This window comes from Lipophrys pholis, assembly GCF_963383615.2.
Source record: "Lipophrys pholis genome assembly, chromosome: 17".
Lineage (NCBI taxonomy): Eukaryota > Metazoa > Chordata > Actinopteri > Blenniiformes > Blenniidae > Lipophrys > Lipophrys pholis.
The window spans coordinates 3,322,728-3,341,439 of record NC_137643.1 but is presented as its reverse complement, the minus strand read 5'-3'; the positions used below and the strand labels follow the sequence as shown (position 1 = coordinate 3,341,439).

Sequence of the window (18,712 nt, the reverse complement as noted above, 5' to 3'; positions counted from 1 at the left end):
AGGAAGCGGGACACGGTTATGAAATGGGATCTTCGGAGTCATGGTTTTGAAATGCTTTGCCGAGAGGGAGGCAGTTTGTTGCCCCTTGAAATGCCTGCATTGTTTTGCCCACAGATCCCCGGCGTTTCTCAACTCATGTGAGAGGGCGTGGGGCAGGAGTCTGCCAAAGCAGCCCTTCTTCTTCCACCAGGCCCAGAGACGATAAGGGAAAGACGAAAAATCCAAGCCGTGGGAGAGGACACAAAGGAGGACCAATGGACGAAGCGTCTCACGTGCAAATATCCAACCACTCCACCGCAGGAGGAGTTTCATGGTGAATGTAGATGTTGTGACGAGTTTATTTATACCTGCGAGTCACATTGAAGTATATCTGCGCCATCAGAGTCTGAACTCGAAATTCTAAATCTGAATTTCTTTTACCATCGAAATCAGACTATGAATTTTAAAAGCGGGCGGATTTCAAGCAAAGAAATTATTGTTTTTTGCTTCTGATTTTTTTTCAGCATCAAAAAAAAATTCAGTGTATAAAAGTTCCGACTCTGATGGCAGATATATTTCCATAGAGTCACTCATGCCAAAGGATTGCGAGGAAACTTGACAAAAGGTGGATTAAATGCACAGATGTGTCACTTGATGAAAGGCTAAAGAAAGAATGTGACACAGCGTCAATCAACAAAGCGATGAAGGGAAAGAAACGAGGCGGTGCAAACAAATATTGGCTTTTTTCTCTTAGTTTACAGTGTTGTCACTGAGGAGAAATGAAAAGGTGGAAAGAACTTAAACTTAAACTTAAAAAAAAATATCCTTCAGATGACATTTGGAGAACGAGAAGTGAGGAAAAGTTTTCTTGTTCTCAGTCCTCAGAGAGAAGACAGCTTTCTCTGTTCCTCCAGAAAACAGACACATCAAATGAAGCTTCAGCTGTTGGTTGTCGAAGGTAAACATGTGAACCTGACACATGTGGAGAGTGGACTTCACTGAGTGCAGCAGTCCAACAGCTTGATGTTCATTGATATCAACCACAAGACAATTTCTTAGAGCAGGAATCCACTTAATGCCAGTATTTAATGTTTTAAAGTAACTAAGAGACGCCGAGTTGAAGCAAAGAATCGAAGCACTTTGTTCTTTGTTCTGATGCTTGTTTAACTTACTGAAAATGGTCACCAATGAAAGGGTCTCCATGGGATTTATTTTCCAGACGTGAGACCCAGTCACACTGCGACATGTCTGCTCCGGATCAACGGGTGTCGTGTTTTAGTTTAGACTGAATCTTCAAGGTTCATAGTGAATGTGAGACGTCGTCGTCAGATCCTACCAGCTCCTACCAGCTCCTATCAGCTCCTATCAGCTCCTATCAACTCCTACCTGCTCCTATCAACTCCTACCAGCTCCTATCAGCTCCTATCAACTCCTACCAGCTCCTATCAGCTCCTATCAACTCCTACCAGCTCCTATCAGCTCCTATCAACTCCTACCAGCTCCTACCAGCTCCTATCAGCTCCCACCAGCTCCTATCAACTCCTACCTGCTCCTATCAACTCCTATCAACTCCTACCAGCTCCTATCAACCCCTACCAGCTCCTATCAGCCTCTACCAGCTCCTATCAACTCCTACCAGCTCCTATCAGCTCCTATCAACTCCTACCAACTCCTACCTGCTCCTACCAGCTCCTATCAACTCCTACCAGCTCCTATCAGCTCCTATCAACTCCTACCAGCTCCTACCAGCTCCTACCAGCTCCTATCAGCTCCTATCAGCTCCTATCAACTCCTACCAGCTCCTATCAGCTCCTATCAACTCCTACCAGCTCCTATCAGCTCCTATCAGCTCCTATCAGCTCCTATCAACTCCTACCAACTCCTACCTGCTCCTATCAACTCCTACCAGCTCCTACCAGCTCCTATCAACTCCTACCAGCTCCTATCAGCTCCTATCAACTCCTACCTGCTCCTACCTGCTCCTATCAACTCCTATCAACTCCTACCAGCTCCTATCAACTCCTACCAGCTCCTACCAGCTCCTACCTGCTCCTACCTGCTCCTACCTGCTCCTATCAACTCCTACCAGCTCCTACCAGCTCCTACCAGCTCCTACCTGCTCCTACCTGCTCCTATCAACTCCTACCAGCTCCTACCAGCTCCTATCAGCTCCTATCAACTCCTACCAGCTCCTATCAACTCCTACCAGCTCCTACCAGCTCCTTTCCATCACAAACCTGAATTTGTGACACTAATGAGGGGTGAAGTTCGACCTTCGGCTGTGACTTTGTTTTCGGGGTTCGTGGACTTTCTCATTTCATGGGCTTCACCCTGCAGATGCCTCCTGAAGTCGCAGGACAGAAGTTCCTCGTCGTTCGAAGCGGAAGCGTCCACGGTGTCTGTTCTCACTTCCTGAAAGTCAGGCCTTCCTGCACAGCGGCACGGTTCTCCTGGGGCCCTCGATATTAAAGTCAGAACAAACTAATCAGAATTCACACCTACGCCTTGTGACCACGGTTCTCTCTCAAGCTCTCAGTTGCAGGTCGAGGGCGGCGGGATTCAGCCGCTTCAAACTTCTAGTTTCCTCAAAAATCCTGAACACGACAGATAAAGACCGTGAAGGTTCAAGTTTCTCCACACGTCCAGTTTGATCTGATTACAATTAGATATCCTTATTTTAAATCAAATCTGCTCAGAAGGTGGATGAAAGGTGGATGAAAGAGCCTCCTGCCTCTTTTCCACGGCTGGTCTCATTCACACGTTCACCGTGCGAGGAAGGGTTCTGAACACCAAGAGACTGAAAATAGAACTCACTCAGCAAACTGTTTTGACCTTCTCATTTAAAAAAAATACAAACTAAAAATCTGTGTCTGCAGCTTTTGGCTTCTGCTTCTTTTGAATTACTCATGAAATGTGAAGTGTGTCATGTGTCTTCCTCCTCCTCCTCTTCCTCACACATTTTAATGCAGACACTGACGTCAGAGAGCTCTGGAGAGGATCTATCACACCTAGTCCGAACGTGCCTTTTAATATGTTGACAGTTTACCTGCTTGGCACAGGACAAAGAAAGCAGGAAGTTTATAGATGATTTTAACTAACAGCGATTTGTTTAAGAGGAATAAGGACGTTCTGTTGGTGGAATAACAAATTCAAACTTCCTTCTCAGCACGGCAGCGTTAAGTGTGACAACATGACAGGCTGGTGGTGCCGGGCCGTGACGGCCATAGTGCGGGGGCGGCCATGTTGGACGCTTGTTGTTGTTGTGAAGGATCCGAACTCAGCAGAGGGAAACCTTCCAGCTCCACAAACGTAACGATCACATGTGAAGGCAGGAACACAAAGGTCACAGTTATCAAACCCCGTTTCAGGGGATTCTACCCAACGCTTGTCAAGAGTCCGAAGGTAAAGTCAGGATGTATCTTCTGGGGCAGGAATTATCCGAATACTGAAATAAACCAGCCGTTCACACGGTTTAGGCCTCACGACGTCTGGGAGCCGGTTTATGAGAAAGATGTGGAGTCAGCTGGAAGAAGCTTTCAGGGTCTGATGAGGACAAACTTCCTGCTTTCGAACCAAACTGCTCATCTCAACTCAGCAGAGGTGAAAAGTCACTAAGTATTAGTACTTTAGTTGATGGTGTTACTTCAACTTCGGTCGAATACCAAGACTTCCTGTTTGCATTTGAAAAAAATTAAATAAAATTTCTAACTTTTATTTTATTTGGACACATAATTGAGCTAAGACTGTAATTATAATACACAGAGATAGTAATGCAGTTCTGGTGTGTGTGTGTGTGTGTGTGTGTGTGTGTGTGTGTGTGTGTGTGTGTGTGTGTGTGTGTGTGTGTGTGTGTTTTAGCACACATGAATGTTCGCACGTTGAAAATACTTTTTCGGTAAAGATAGCGGGTACTTTCACTTCCTCTGTGACTCTGCTCCACCGTCCTTCGCTTTGTGGACGAGCTTCACATGGAAATAACAAAAGAAAAACAAAACACAGGAGAATCTGACAAATGGAACATTTTTGTTCGTCTGACATGAACAATGGGACCGAGCATGAAGCCAGAGCTCCATGAGAACAGAATAAAGTTCACGTCCCGAGGTGGCTGAATCGGTGTCTCTGCACTTAAACACAGAAAATGCTCCTATCAGCCAGAACATTATGACCACCAGTCTCCCTTTTCTCCCCATACGGAGCAAATTGCACAGAATCCTCGGGGATGAGGAGAAACCATCCACACAGGGAAAACATGAAAACTCATCAACTCAACTCTGAGGACAACATGTTCTAATGTGTCCCGACCACCAGCAGGTGCTATGACAAGGAGATATCAGTGTTAATGGAAAATAGTTCAGGTTTTTAATGTTACCTGTAGTTTTTGTTTAACCTTCCTCTAGTGTTAGCTTTCTGTTACTATCTCTTATGTTAACGGGTCGGTTTTGACTTAAATCAGCCATAAAATACCCTAAAAACAATTATTTATCATCCAATTTGTTTCTCACCTCTTGGTTACCTTGTTAGACTCCCTTATCCATTAAAAGATTGGTTTGAATATTTTTGTTGTGGCCTCCTGGGCCTTTCTTTTAACAGCATACCCCTCGGTTTCAATATACAAAAAGTGGTCAATTGAACCTCAAGAGAATAATGTAAACAAATAAAAGGTTGATCTGTCACCTGACTATTACTGATTGGTATTAGATCACATCTCTTAAATCTTCAAAAAAAAAAAAAAAGAGATTTTAATTTTAATCTTTTCTATCTATGGTGTTACGGGTCAATTTCGACCCATATATATTTACTTCAAGAAAAGGGCAAAAAACAAGTAAAAAAAAAAAAAAGAATAGAACTATAATACTTATAAATGAAAAGCAGAACTAGAAATAAATAATAAACAAATTATAATTAAATGTAGATTTGCAAGGTCAAACAAGCAACAACCAATCGAGCAAATCACACCTACAGAAATCAAGTACAAGTTCCACAAAAACTCTGTGCAAGAACATGCGTGTGTGTGTGTGTGTGTGTGTGTGTGTGTGTGTGTGTGTGTGTGTGTGTGTGTGTGTGTGTGTGTGTGTGTGTGTGTGTGTGTGTGTCTGTTTAGATGCATGTGTTGCAAAAAGTGACACTTTTAGTGTGTTCTTGCAGATATATATTTTGCATTTTATCTGGGTTGGTCTTTCTGTCCATGTTGCTCAGGCAGACCTGACACCTCTTTCCTTTGGAACCAGCTGGTCTCACTGGGGTTGTGGCTGTTGTTGGTGTTGAGGCAGGGCTGGTTGAGGAGGAAGATGAAGATGATGCTGATGCTGATGCTGAAGCTGCTGTGATCCAAGGGGTCATTTTGATGACATTAGCAGCAGCTGTCCTGCCAGGTACCTCAGGAGGTACTGAGCTCCAACAGATGCTGCCACTTTTGGATTTGAATGTTTCAGCAGCAGCAGCTTCAGCACCGGTGACCTCTTCATCAGACTGATCAGATGTGTCTGTGTCTTCCGGTTGATACTCCACATCATCTTCCTCCTCAGAGACCTGCTCATCTCTATCGCTATGCTGCTGTGTGTCCTCCGCCTCATTGTCAGCAAAGATATGATCCAGAGCTTGGCTGAGAGTAAATCTTCTTCTCTTTGTTGCTGTAATTTGGAAGTGTGTCCTCTGCAAGTCACCAACCAGAAACTCAACTGGCCTTCCATGCCTGGACATGCCTGTCTTTGTTTGTTCAGTCAAACAGCCAAAAACAAAAGCCCCTAACTGAAGCTCAAGTGGTTGGAGGAAGAGCTGGCTGTAGGCTGTTGGCTAATTGTGTGTTTTATCATCTTGTATTTTAACTGGGTCGAAACTGACCCTAACAACACAAACGCCATAATTTTCACCAGAGGATTTTATAATTTAGTAAAATATTTTTATTTTATTTTATTTGAATAGAAGTTCCTGACAAAGTCTAAAAGTCTTGATGCAAAAAAACTGATTTATGTAGTGCTTTTATGCATGCCAAACCTAAAAACGGGTCGGTGCCGACCCGAACACTAGAGGAAGGTTAAAGACAGAAGATGACCATGGGTCTGAAACCGGCCTGCTGCCAGCTTGAACCTGTCGAACAAAAACCTTCTAATCTGTGACGTTCTTGTGTAACGGAGCACACACTGAGAAACCTTCGATATCAACATATTTCCATGGTGTGTTCTCCGTTGTCTCTCTGCGGTCAACATATTTCCCTCACAGTTGTATCTGTTGCACGGCGACATGCAAAACGCCCTCCTTCAGCAAAAGGGCTTGTGGGTGTGGAGAAGTGAAGGATGAGCACATTTCACATGACGGCAGCTCAGCAGGGCAGTTTGACTCTGGAAACAGTCTGGAAGCTGTTTTTCCTGATCAAACCTGAGAAATGGGTTTTCTTACGAACACACTGAGGGGAGAAAGACGTGCCGCAGGATCTGGACTTCATCCTGCACTCAGCAGGCCTAAGAAAAACTAAAAACAAGGCTTCCTGCTTACAGATGAGAGGATGTTGGTGGAAGCAGAAGGGCAGGTCCCAAGTTGTGGTTTGAGGTCATCCTGAGTCATGAGGAAACCTCGTCCTCTTCTCCCTGTGGAAAAACTGACAGGCAGCGGCCACATGAAGACGGCTCAGCCTGGCCAGCCGCTGCAGAGAGGAAAAAACACCTCACATGAGTCATGTGTAGAGACGTCGAGCCAGAGCGTCTCTCCAGGTGATCGGTCTGTGTTTGTTTACATAAACCACAAATAAAGCAGCAGCAGTCCGGCTCCTTTCTACTTCACGTTCCCTTTCCTTCATCTCAAAAAGTACCGACATCCAAAAATTTAATTTTAAGAATTGCATAAGCGTGACTGAGATCTTATGATTGTGTGTTTGTCCTCAGTTACTCAGAGTCATGTGAAATACCAGCGTAACCACACCCAGCAGCCACACACCCTCCGTCACCACAGAAATCCTCCTGCCGCCTCAAAAACACTCACACATGCTGGGAATGCAGGTAGTCCACCCCCCCCACCCTCCACCCCCCGTTTTCCTGATCCAAAACTATTCTGGAAATTAACTGACGCTGTGTGGCGTCGGTGTGAAATAAGAATAAAGGACAGAAGAATATGAAAAGAAAATAGAAGTTTATTGAGAATTCTGAATCCTGCTCACCCTCCCACATCAGCAGAGAGACGACGACAGAAACAAAGTTAAAATCTGCACACATAAATACAGTTTGTCGTTTCATGAAATCCAAACAACTGGGGGTGGGGGGTGGGGGGTGGGGGGGATGGTCGTCTGCGACACTGAAACAAAAGTGGCTGGTGGTCTGTCTGTCTGGAGAGCTGATCATAACAACTGTGCTGTGGAGACCCCAGGAGGATCAGAGCAGTGGTGGATTCAGATTGTCTAAAGTCTTCGAGTCTCTCTGACACGTACAGGAGGAGGCCGACGTTGGGGGGGTCGGGAGGGACAGTAATACTCCACGCAAAGCAGATGGATAATAAATGATATTTAATGTTAAATTTAGAGCTACAGACGATGAAGGATCAGCTTATTGTCACTTGGGCCAGTTCAGGGGGAACAAAACCTTCCTACTTTGATCTGTTTTGTTTTTTCAAACAGGAAGAATTTTTAAATAACGTCTCGATTTGCACACAAACTAACGCAGCACAGAAACCACGTGTCGTTCCATCAGCTCTGACTGCAGGCGCTATGATGCATTTCAGATTATGAACAAAAGAGCAGAAAGGCTGCACAGTGGGCTTTATTCTCTTAACTTTGGTTTAATCTGATTTCAACTGAAGCGCTATATAAGTGAAGTCCATTTCGCATTTACTGGAAATGAAATGTGGAGTATCTGTAAACCCACAGAAAACTGAAGTACTATCTAAATAAACTGATTATTTTTATTCTAAAGTGTTGCAGTGGTAAGAACGAGGAGGAACGTCACAATTTTCTGCATTAATTAGTCCAAAAATGAGATCCGATGTACATCCAAGTCAAAAGTAAATACAAACTATGTGCCTATCTTCATACCAACACCTCGCGTCTACTGAGATCAAGATCAACAGTGCCAGTGGAGGAAGTGGGTGAGGCACCATCACCAGGGCCGGCCAGAGCCAAAACCTCCATACAACAGAAATGATTTAAAGTAATAATGTGTTCTTTCCAGACATCTACAGAGTTCGATGAGCTGAAGTAACAGAGGAAGGATCAGCTGCTGCTGGAGAAGCTAAAAGGTAGAACATGTTGCTGCCAAAGAACGTTGAATACTGCACTTAACGTGGCTTTAGTGGCACACCTTGTGTCTGCACACACATCGGATCACATTTTATGGAGAATGCACATTTTTATTAACGATGCCTGTTGTGGTCACAGATTGGGCCGGAACACTGCAGTCAGCGAGAAATCTATTTAATTACCTATTTAATGAACCGCTATAAAGCTGAAAACAGGCGACTAGTCTTTTGTTTTGGCTTCAGGTCTTCGGTGGATTTAAAACCAAAAAACAAACCTAAAACCAGTCTGAGCCGCATTCAGACCAGAAACTGCTCTCCATTAACAGGGTTGCCTAGCAACCACTAACGGCCCGGTGTCACGCCAAGTTCTGCATGACCGCTGAGAATAGCATCCCTCCAATGAAGTGTGTAGAGCGCTTCCTTCAATGAGGAGATACTCAATGATAAACTACTTCTTTACTGTGTCACTGACATCAAAGTGTCTGTAGTAGTTTAGCAACACCCGCTTTACTCAGACAAGATTGGAACAATTAAACTTAATCTGACAAACAACGTGTGTAGTTCCTTAAATAAGAGGATGGATTATTTGGCCAAAGTGAGACGAGCCAGGAATAAATAACTTCCAATACCTGGACTCCCCATTTTATCTAACCACATACTTTGTGTTTGACAGTTTACACATTAAATCCGTCTGTATTAATCCCAGTTATGTGCAGTCATGCATAACTCTTCATAACACCAGGACAGGCTAAAGAGCAATGTGGCTGTTCACTTTGTTTATAGATTAAAATAAAATCAAAGAAGAAAAAAGCTCAAACTTGCACAACGTTTGTCAAATTTAATTTTAAGACAAATATAAATATCTTTGCTCCATCAATCCAATTAGTTAACCCAGCAGGGGTAGCAAATACCAACCGGCTCATAACTGCTTTCAATCTTTACACAATTTAGGGACCTACCTTTTTAAAATACAAAATAAAAGACTTTCGGGGTGCTTGGACAGATCCAAGGCAGGACAGTTTACAGTAAAACATAAAAGGCTACGACTCTTAGTTTCCTGGAAAGCCATCAGACGTGAGAAGTATTCATCTCATCTACTCTGCCAGTAAAGGAATCAAACTATTTCCCCAAACGTCAGACTGCTTCTGTAGCAGAGAAGAAGCTATAAAACAGGCTGTGTGACTGAACTAACCTGCTGTTAATTTTTTGTGTTGGGGGGGGGGGGGGGGGGGGGGGGGTGTAAACAAACAATAATAGCGGAGGTGATGTCAGTTGGGGACCAGCACACAGTAGTTTGACACCCGCACAGACAGCTGGAGAAAGACACGGGCTCCTTTACAATTGTTTGACGATCCAAACAGTCGTCATAAACTGACCTATTTCTACTCAATTTCCTAAAAAAAACAAAGAAGAAAGAAAGAAACTGCTTGTTGAAAGTAAAACAATCTGCTTCTCTGCACCTTAGAGCAAATATAACAGACTTCTCAAAACATCAGACAAACCAAAATTTCACAAAAAGAGCAATACAGAGAAAACAGCCGGAATCCAAACTGTCTCTGTGAGTGCCAGCCTAAGTGTGCATGAAGGGGGGGGGGGGGGGGGGGGGGCTTTACCACCACTCCTTACCAAACTGTGCCAAACACAGAGCCGGGGATGATGACGGGCTCCGGCCGGTCATCTGTCGGTCATCTGTCTTTCAGATGTGGATATAAAATTCCTGCTGTCAGTCGCTCAGCTGTAAAGCTCTGGTCTGTGCTCGTGGTGTGAGTGACCTGCAGCAGCAGGGAGCCGGCTCCAACTCGCTTTCTGTTTTTGGCACAGGTTAGTTTGGTCTGAGAAGTGCATGGAAACCTAAGTGTGTGTGTGTGTGTGTGTGTGTGTGTGTGTGTGTGTGTGTGTGTGTGTGTGTGTGTGTGTGTGTGTGTGTGTGTGTGTGTGTGTGTGTGTGTGTGTTGTTAAGATCATGGCTGTGCGTTTATACGTCTTGCTCACACTCAAACTCTTTACACCTCGTCTTTTGCCCTAATCTAAACCAAAAATAATACAGTCTTCAGGTTGGGAGAGGGAGCGTCTGTAGAAGCTCTGTAAAATGCAGACGACCCCTCTCCTTCTGATCATATTTCTTTTCTCCACTTCTCTCTCTTTGTAGGAATCGTCCTCTTCCTCACTCTAGCGGATGGCCTTGACGGGGCTCTTGAAGCTTGAGGCGGCTTGCAGCTGCAGCTGGTAGGCCATCGGGTGGATCTTGAACCCGTAGAGCCTGGGAAAGAAAAAAACAAAACACACAAACGTCAGAGATTATTTGAAGAAATAATTATGCCATTGACACTCTGGACAAACACACACACGCACACTGGCTTTAATGATGCTGTTTGCACGATGACTAGCTGTGTATTTACTTTTAGGGAGAGCAGGGGTGTGCGATCTTAAACTCTCACTACTTTCCGTCACTCCACCCTCATCATCAGACATTAAATCGGCAAATCGGAGATTAGAATACGTCCAGCAAATAAACATACTCTTTGTCACTTACACGGAAACCTTCAGGACGCAGACAGTTAGTTTTTAAACACTTTTCACTATGGCTGCGCAGTATCTCAATACATGGTGTGCCTCTGAGCAAGGAGCATTAATATTCTGCAAGGTAGCGTAGTTGCACAATCGGCGTTGTATTGCCAAACAGAAACAAACAAGAGAAAAAGGCGGGAGAAGAGAAACAGCCTGGTTAGTTTATGATTTAGAGTTATGATGATCAGAACTCTCAAAAGTGGTTTCCTTACTTGTGACTATTAATTATGTTGGGCGAATATTTCAGGTCATATCAAATAGATCTAAGCAATAAACCTGGAAAGTGTCAAGCACCTTGCATTGCAGCTGCTGCACGCTGTGTGCATGGGTGAGAATTAATAATAAGTAATAATCTATTACCAGGGAATATACAACAATTGTTCAAAAATTATGAAGAGTCTTACAATCTAAGGATAAAATGTAACTTTAAACAACCAAGATTTAGCACGACCAAAAAACGGTTTTGTCTATCAGTATGCGGGGTGAGACTACTGAACGGGTTTAGTATGGAATTGAAGCAATGTCCAAACATGAGACAGTTTAAAATGCTATATAATATAATTTTCAAAAGGTACGAGGATGAAGAAGGTGTGGCCAATCACTAGGCTATTTTTAGGGGCAAATGTCTGGTCATTTCTTTTGGTTATTTATATTGTTCGTTTCTTTCCTTGCACTGTGGGCTTGTTTGTGGGTATAGGTGTTTATGTCTGTAGATATGTATGAATGGACGTGTATGTATATATATTCTATGTGTTGCACAGGACGTGTGTGTGTGTGTGTGTGTGTGTGTGTGTGTGTGTGTGTGTGTGTGTGTGTGTGTGTGTGTGTGTGGGTGTGTGGGTGTAAGAGATGGAAGGAAGTAATTATATTATTTATTTGTGACAAGGGGTGAGAGTAAAAAAGTTTTTACTTCTTCTCACTCCTTTTCGAGTACTCTCTGACGATGTTTTTTTCTTGATTTATTTTATTTTTGTTATTCATTTATTTATTATTGAGAGGAAAACTTTGTTGTTAATTTTCTTTTCTTTTTTTTTATTGTTTTCGTATTCGAAATAAACATTTCAAATCAATCAATCAGAATTACCAAACTTAAAAACTCCACAGCTCCTGCTCAGGCCTCACGAACTGACAAAGACTCTCCAGAGAGCTTTACGTTCATTCATCACAGACCCTGTGAGAACAATTCCTCTGAAACATGGAACAACTACCAGAAAGAATAGATCTTGGTGTCCATATAGAGTCGAGGATTTCGGCACGGACATAATAGGGTTTTAAAAAGCGGATCCAATAATGTAATTCAGACATGACACCAGGGAAATGTGAGTGGGCTGAAGAGGGAAAGGAACTGACATTTGTTTTTGGCAGGAATTCAACGACATGCACCGACTCCAGCGCTTCCACACTGACCTGGGGACAAACTGATTGGCGGGCCTCTTGGGCCGGTACTCCGGGTGAACCATGAAGAGCATGTGAGGGAAACCAGTGCCAAAATAGGCTCCATCTGTGTGGTGGTGCCTGGAGGACTTGGGTGTGTAGACATCCATACATTTAGGGCAGTACAGCTTCACCATGGCCTCTCCTGGGATGTCTGACAGGCCTGTGGAAGAGGAGGAACACACGATGTCCACAATATTACAGAGTGAGACAGTACAAGCACTGTCAGTGTGTAAGCTTTACACCTGTACTGATGTTATCACGTCCAGTTACATGTTGATTTCAGCAGAACCAGGATATAAAGCTTCAGTGTTTCTCTTTGGAAATAATATTTTACATCGTTGCAAAGTCACGCAACAACAAAACACCCAATGAACTTTGTGCAAAATGAACATTTGCCTGCACTGAAACCCGGAATAGAGATCTTACATACAGACTCACGTCAACAGCTTCCGAGCACCGTGTGCTGTTTACCAGTCCAACGGTAGACGTGAAAACACCACAAGCATAGACCACCTGTTTTTTGTTAATGTACATTTTGACCACACTGTCCTACTCACCAATAGGAAGCATGGGCTGATTCTCACAATAGACTCGTGGACAATAGCCGAAATCTCCCTGCTGATACTTCTCCAACTGAGAAGATATAAAAGGAAGATTGAGAAACAATCAGTTGTCAAAAATGGTCATTTTTAAACAGATACTATTATTATATTTGTTTTAATTCTATCTAATCTGGTAAAATATTTCAGATAGAAAAATTACTATAACATGTATGCATAGATTTCTAACTCACTGAAAAATATAAACACAAACTCCAGCAGGAATAATCAAACTTTAAAACTTCCTTAAATAAAATATCAAGTGTGAGGTGCGCACAATAAAACAGTGACTTGGCGATCATAGCGGGGGAATGAGAAGAAGTTACAGGAGCTGGAAGTTCTTAAAAAGACGTTCAGAGGGATGATGTGCTATGAGATGAGGAGTCAGAAGCTTCCGGGTGCCAGTAAGGCAGGAGAGCTGTGAGAGGAATAGACTGACTACTTTACTAGGAAACACCCGAGCTGTCCGGTGTAAAGCATAATACGGGCTGAAGAAGGTGAAATCTAACTGAACTATGAAAGCAGATTCACACAGGAGAGGGTTTCCATCAACACCATAAACCTGAATTGTGACACTGACCATCTGTGCGATGCCTCGGTTAGTGAGGATGTAGCGTGCGTGGATGAGGCCGTACAGCATCTCGGCTGCCTGCTCGATCAGGTCACTCTGGTTGGGATTATCCTCCAGCTCTTCATCTAAATGACGACATGAGAAATAAAGAAGTTTCTACCAGTTTCAGCTTTTTTCTGACAGTTAAAAGAAATGCTACGACTAAGGTGATCAGAGGTTCAGGAAGTACTGCGGGATCCAAAGGCAGATAGTTTACTTACAAAAAATAAAAAAAATATTTCTGAAGATGTGACATCAAAGAAAGTCAAACGGAATGAAACTTTCCTGAAGAACTGTGCAATCGTGTGAGGAATTATTTTTGCTTTTCAGATCTGTGGAACTCTAACATGACGACAAGACATAAACTGCAGAGTTGCGTGCCGTTTTGAAATCTTTAGTAGAAAAAAACAACAACTGCAGCACATCTGAAACCACCTCGTGACTACAAAACAAGAGCCGATGTTAAACGCTGCCACAGTTTTTATTTATTAAAAAGATGGAAGCTTATCTAAAATGACACGTTAGCAGCAGAGCATTCAGTGTTACAAAATTGGTTTTCAACACAACTTGATTAAAACCTGGCAGGTGGACATGTGAATGTGACATACAGACCTGGCTCAAGGTCCAGGATCATGTCGAGGGCCTGGCGGTAGTGGGGAACCTGCTCATTGAGCCCCGTCAGGTTGAACTTGTCCTGGATGTAGTCTTCATCCACCTGGAATCAGAGAAGCCGGACAGGAGGAGCAAACATTTCAGTGTGCGTTTTCATACACACATTTTATTCGTCATACTGCGATGTCTCATGAGATGTATTGTGCATTGTCGCGAGTTGACAATAAAACACCACATTTCACATACTTCTCACATTCTTGACCTTCTGCTCAAAAACTAAACAAGATTCTCCACTCCAATCTTGTGCATGGAGCTCCGTCCTAGCTCCCACATGAAATCAAGCCGAACGGCCGATCTAATTATTTCACAAATATGTACTAAAGAAAACAGGTGCAACACAGGTGGTAACGGGGTTTTAAAAGACAAATTTAAAGTCATAAAACAAACACTGCTGGCAGGAATAATCAATGTGAAGGATTTGACATGAAAAGCAAACTGACACCTAGGCTACGTTCACACCACAGGTCTTAATGCTCAATTCTACAATTTTGCGCGATCCATTTCAGATGCGACCTGCCGCGTGAACGTGATTGGACCGGATGTTTTCGGGCTCCAGAGCGCAGAAGACAACATGAAGTCACGCCGCGCCGGTCAGCACCCGGGTTGCCAGATGTGACTCACTGTTTTCAGCCCAAACAATGTAAAACCCACTTGCCTCAATAAAAACCAGCCCAAATCTCAGCCTGTGTAGAAATCATGTTAAAACCGGAAAATTATTATACGTGTCATAATGATCACACCATAAACACAAAATGCACGAATTAACAAAGTAAAAAGGCTCGAGAGTTTGCCTCCTAAATTGGGGAATACCAGCCATATCTGGCAACGCTGGTCAGTCCGTGTAGATTTATTTTCAAATGGATGTTAAATACAAGCCGACAAAATCTAGACAACATGACGAAGGGAAGAAGAGGGAAAATAAGGTAAAAAGAGAGCACAGCCTTTAACATTTTGGCAGAGCTGCTTCCTCTGGAGCTTATCAGTGACATCAGCGACACGTCAATGATGAAGCAGTCACATGTAGAAAAATATCTGAATTGGTACCAATTAAGAACGAGGCCTGGGTCTGGTGTGATAAAATCAGAATGTCGCTTTCACATGGCCAAAAAACAGGACGGATATGGGTCATTTCTGAGTGAAAAAAAAAGATCTGAATTGGGTCGCATTTCCCTGCAGTGTGAACAAGGCCTTAATGGTCAAAAATGGTGGCTGTTTTCAACACAAGTATTCGAAGCATATTCCTTTTTGAATTTACTGGATGCAGGAGTATGGCATGGGTACTTTTCCTGAATATATTTAAATGTAATTGTGATCAGGAAGAAGTCTTTTTCAGTGAGACTCACCTCACAGAAAAACTCATTCCCCCTCAGTCCGCAGAACCAGGAGATCCATGACACTTCTTCTGAACTGCTCATCTCTGAAGACCTGAGAAAGGACCAACACAACAAATCAATGTCCAGAGTTCAAAACTGCCTCAAAACATGCAACCGATTATACAAAATAAATTAATTCGTACGACAAATGCACTACTGAATATATTGAAGCGAAAAGGAAAAACAAGCTTGAAATAGGAAATACAGATGACGTTTGGTCCAACATGTGGGAAACACCATTCAACCACCAACTCATGCATTGGGAGGGAATTACCATGGAAGAACCTGGTTGGCTTCTTTAATAAGCAAAAAATGGGAAGCAACCAATTACATTTAAAACAAGTAAACTAACATTATAACAAGAAGGTGTTTTCCAAGTGACATTAGTTCCTTATGTTTGTCTTTATAGTTGTATATGGCCATTTATTTTCTAATAAAGATTTAAGAGGGGATAAAACATACAGGGGGATAATACTACAATCGATTCAGAACATTTTACAGGAGCTCCGCCTCTCTATATGAACTTGATCCTACTTTTATCAGATGTGATGTGTTTTATCTGTTTCTGGCTCTCTGAGCTGTTTCTCCTGCAGAAGTACCTCAACACACTACAGAATGAACTGCAATCATTCCCATTTCGTTATTTCAACTGACGTTAGAAGAAATTTGTATTTTCTTCTAAATATGCCCATTCTGAAGATTAAATATTCATGAGAATATGTTAGCTGTGTATATTATAACAGTCGCCGCTAATGGCTAAAGGAAGCTAAGCTAACTAGCTTGTGTCATCTTCCGGAGGTTTAAACACAAATACTCGTTTTTGAGGAACATTGTTTCAGGTATGACCAAGTCAAAAACACCCATTACTGAGGATAAATCACTGACAATAAGTCCTGCCTTGAACGTGCAGAGCAGTTTTAGTAAACACCGGGTGATATAGCCTCTTTTAGCTAACAGCAGAAACTCGATATGGCGCATCGTCAGAAAACAGGCCGCAAAACAAAGATCAACTCTCCGCTCAGCTCCCGGCTTCCCAAGCCGCTGCGGACATTCACCGTGATCAGCTGCACCGACTTACTGTGATTTCAGCTTTCACCTCCCTGGAAATCTCCTATAGATCAGAAGAATAATTTATCAGTTTGTAAATAAGATGGACACCAGCTCCCAGTTCACCCCGTAGGTTACCTTCTTCTTCTTCCTCCTCCGGTTTCTTGTGCACCCGCACGCTACTGCGCCCTCTGGTGGCTCACAGTACAGCACGCGTGTATCTTCTGGTCACTGTCAGTCCTGCACTGTACCCCCCGCTGCTGGTCACGCTTGGTACTGCATCCTGTTTTAACCCCTACAATGTGAGACTTCACATAAAAACTGAGCTTTTTGACTCCTTCGGCAACGAATTCCAATCTTTTCCTTTTGCCTTTTTTGTGTTTTAATATAAAGAAAATAAACTACAGTCAACACAAACAAGTGCAAGTTTGTATTTGACCTAAAACATGAAATAAACAGATTTTTCTCTTAAATGTTTGTGTTTGACACCTTTGTGAATGTCAATATATTATGGTCTGTCTCTGGTTTTCCTGTGATGGACTGCTGGTTATTGTACTGTACTGACGAGCACTACAGAAACACTTCGAATCTGAAATGTTCAAGTTTCTTATTGAATACCAAGTAAAAGAGCAACATGTATGTTTCTGACATCAGTGAAACATTGAACCGCTGCAGAAACTTGATAAGGATGTTTGAAACCTGGAGAAATATGTATCAAAACCACCCAGCTCTTTGATTTACATGAAAACTCAATAAAAAGAGAGTAATACCTGGACTGGAAAGTACTTTTCATTGTTATGCTTCTTGCTGATAACTTGAAATGTTATGTGTTGGAAAACTCTCACTTCTGAATAGGAAAAAAAATCCTACTCTCCCAGTAGGAAGTATTCCTGACTTGGTTTGCTGTAGCATGTATTTAATAATGTGCCTTGCACCTCAATATTTGCTAGAAGTAGTTGGTTCCTCCTCTCAAAATAAAACAATAAGATAAAGCAGATCCATTTCAGCAAGACTCAAAAAGACAACGTGCAACACATTTGTTCAATTAAATCAAAAGTAGTTTATTTAACTTTGCCTTCTCTGTATAACTTTATTATAATAAGACACTTCTCTGCTTGTACATTGCTCCCTTGAACTAAAAATGGCAACATTTGTTTGTGGGAATGTAAGTTGGGGTAGACAAAACTTAGATACATACCAATATACATACATGTGTGTATATTACGGTTAATAAAACCATAAATGCTAAAAAACAGTTTGAACCACTCCAGGTACCTCTGTAATGCTGGAAACATAATACAATCTTTGAGTACTTTTTTTTTTTTTTTTTTTAAACTGGAATACACTACTTTTGTTTTCTTTTCAACATGGGTACATACAATAATGCGCACACCAACGTTAAGAGTTAAGGAGGGATGAGGGACTCTTTGAGCCAGTGTTAAGTGTACAGCTATCAATTTATAAACCAGTAACAGGCAAAGCAAGCTGCACCCATGGGCGTGTTCATGCTTAGAGAAATCAAAGTGAAAAATAAAGTATGTCCCAAGTTCACTTGCCTGCTGAAGAATGCACGCATAAATTATACAAAACAAGTGGTGGAGCGCTCCACTGCGGATTCTTCATTTGGATGATGAACATATACACACAGCTGAATGTATATATGCGGATGTATTTAAGAAACAGTAGAATTGTCTTAATAATATTGGTTAAATAACATGTGGGCAAACAAGGCAGACATAGCTTGCCATCCATGTTAACCCTCTGGTCCCCACCCATTCCCCGATATTAGACACCAGAAAAACACACACACACACAAACATACACGCACGCATACACATCTTCAAATGCCCTACTCAACATCCCAGAGACGATCTTCAAACTGTTGTCAGTAAACAAACAAACCCCAACTTACAGCAGTGACAGAATAAATGCAGATGACAGAATTGGATGTTGTCTCCAGTCGTTTGAATGTCTCTTTATGTGTAACACAAACTATGCTCGCACGAGTAAATCCTACATCAATCCAGTATTTCCTCACTCCAGGTCAGCATTTATTTGTCGCAAGTAAAATCTTGGAAAAAACCATGTGGTTGAACTGCAGCAAAGTCCTGGATTTTGATTTGTTTCTGGGCTTAAACAGTCGTCCCGAGTACACGCGCTCTGAAAAAAAAAATACTTCCTCAGACAAGGAGTCTTTCGTGGTGTGA

General features: G+C 42.4%; 1 protein-coding gene across 1 annotated transcript; it reads right to left on the bottom strand.

Moving 5' to 3' along the window:
- Positions 1–10,129: 10,129 nt before the first annotated feature.
- On the bottom strand, positions 10,130–16,670 carry csnk2b (casein kinase 2, beta polypeptide). Its single transcript, XM_080484197.1, has 7 exons — positions 16,537–16,670; positions 15,429–15,510; positions 14,026–14,128; positions 13,384–13,499; positions 12,762–12,837; positions 12,175–12,364; positions 10,130–10,459 (listed from the first exon to the last, which is right to left on the bottom strand). The coding sequence occupies exons 2-7, from the start codon at positions 15,498–15,500 to the stop codon at positions 10,369–10,371; spliced, it is 648 nt and encodes a 215-aa protein (XP_080340323.1). The 5' UTR covers positions 15,501–15,510; positions 16,537–16,670; the 3' UTR covers positions 10,130–10,368.
- Positions 16,671–18,712: the final 2,042 nt, after the last annotated feature.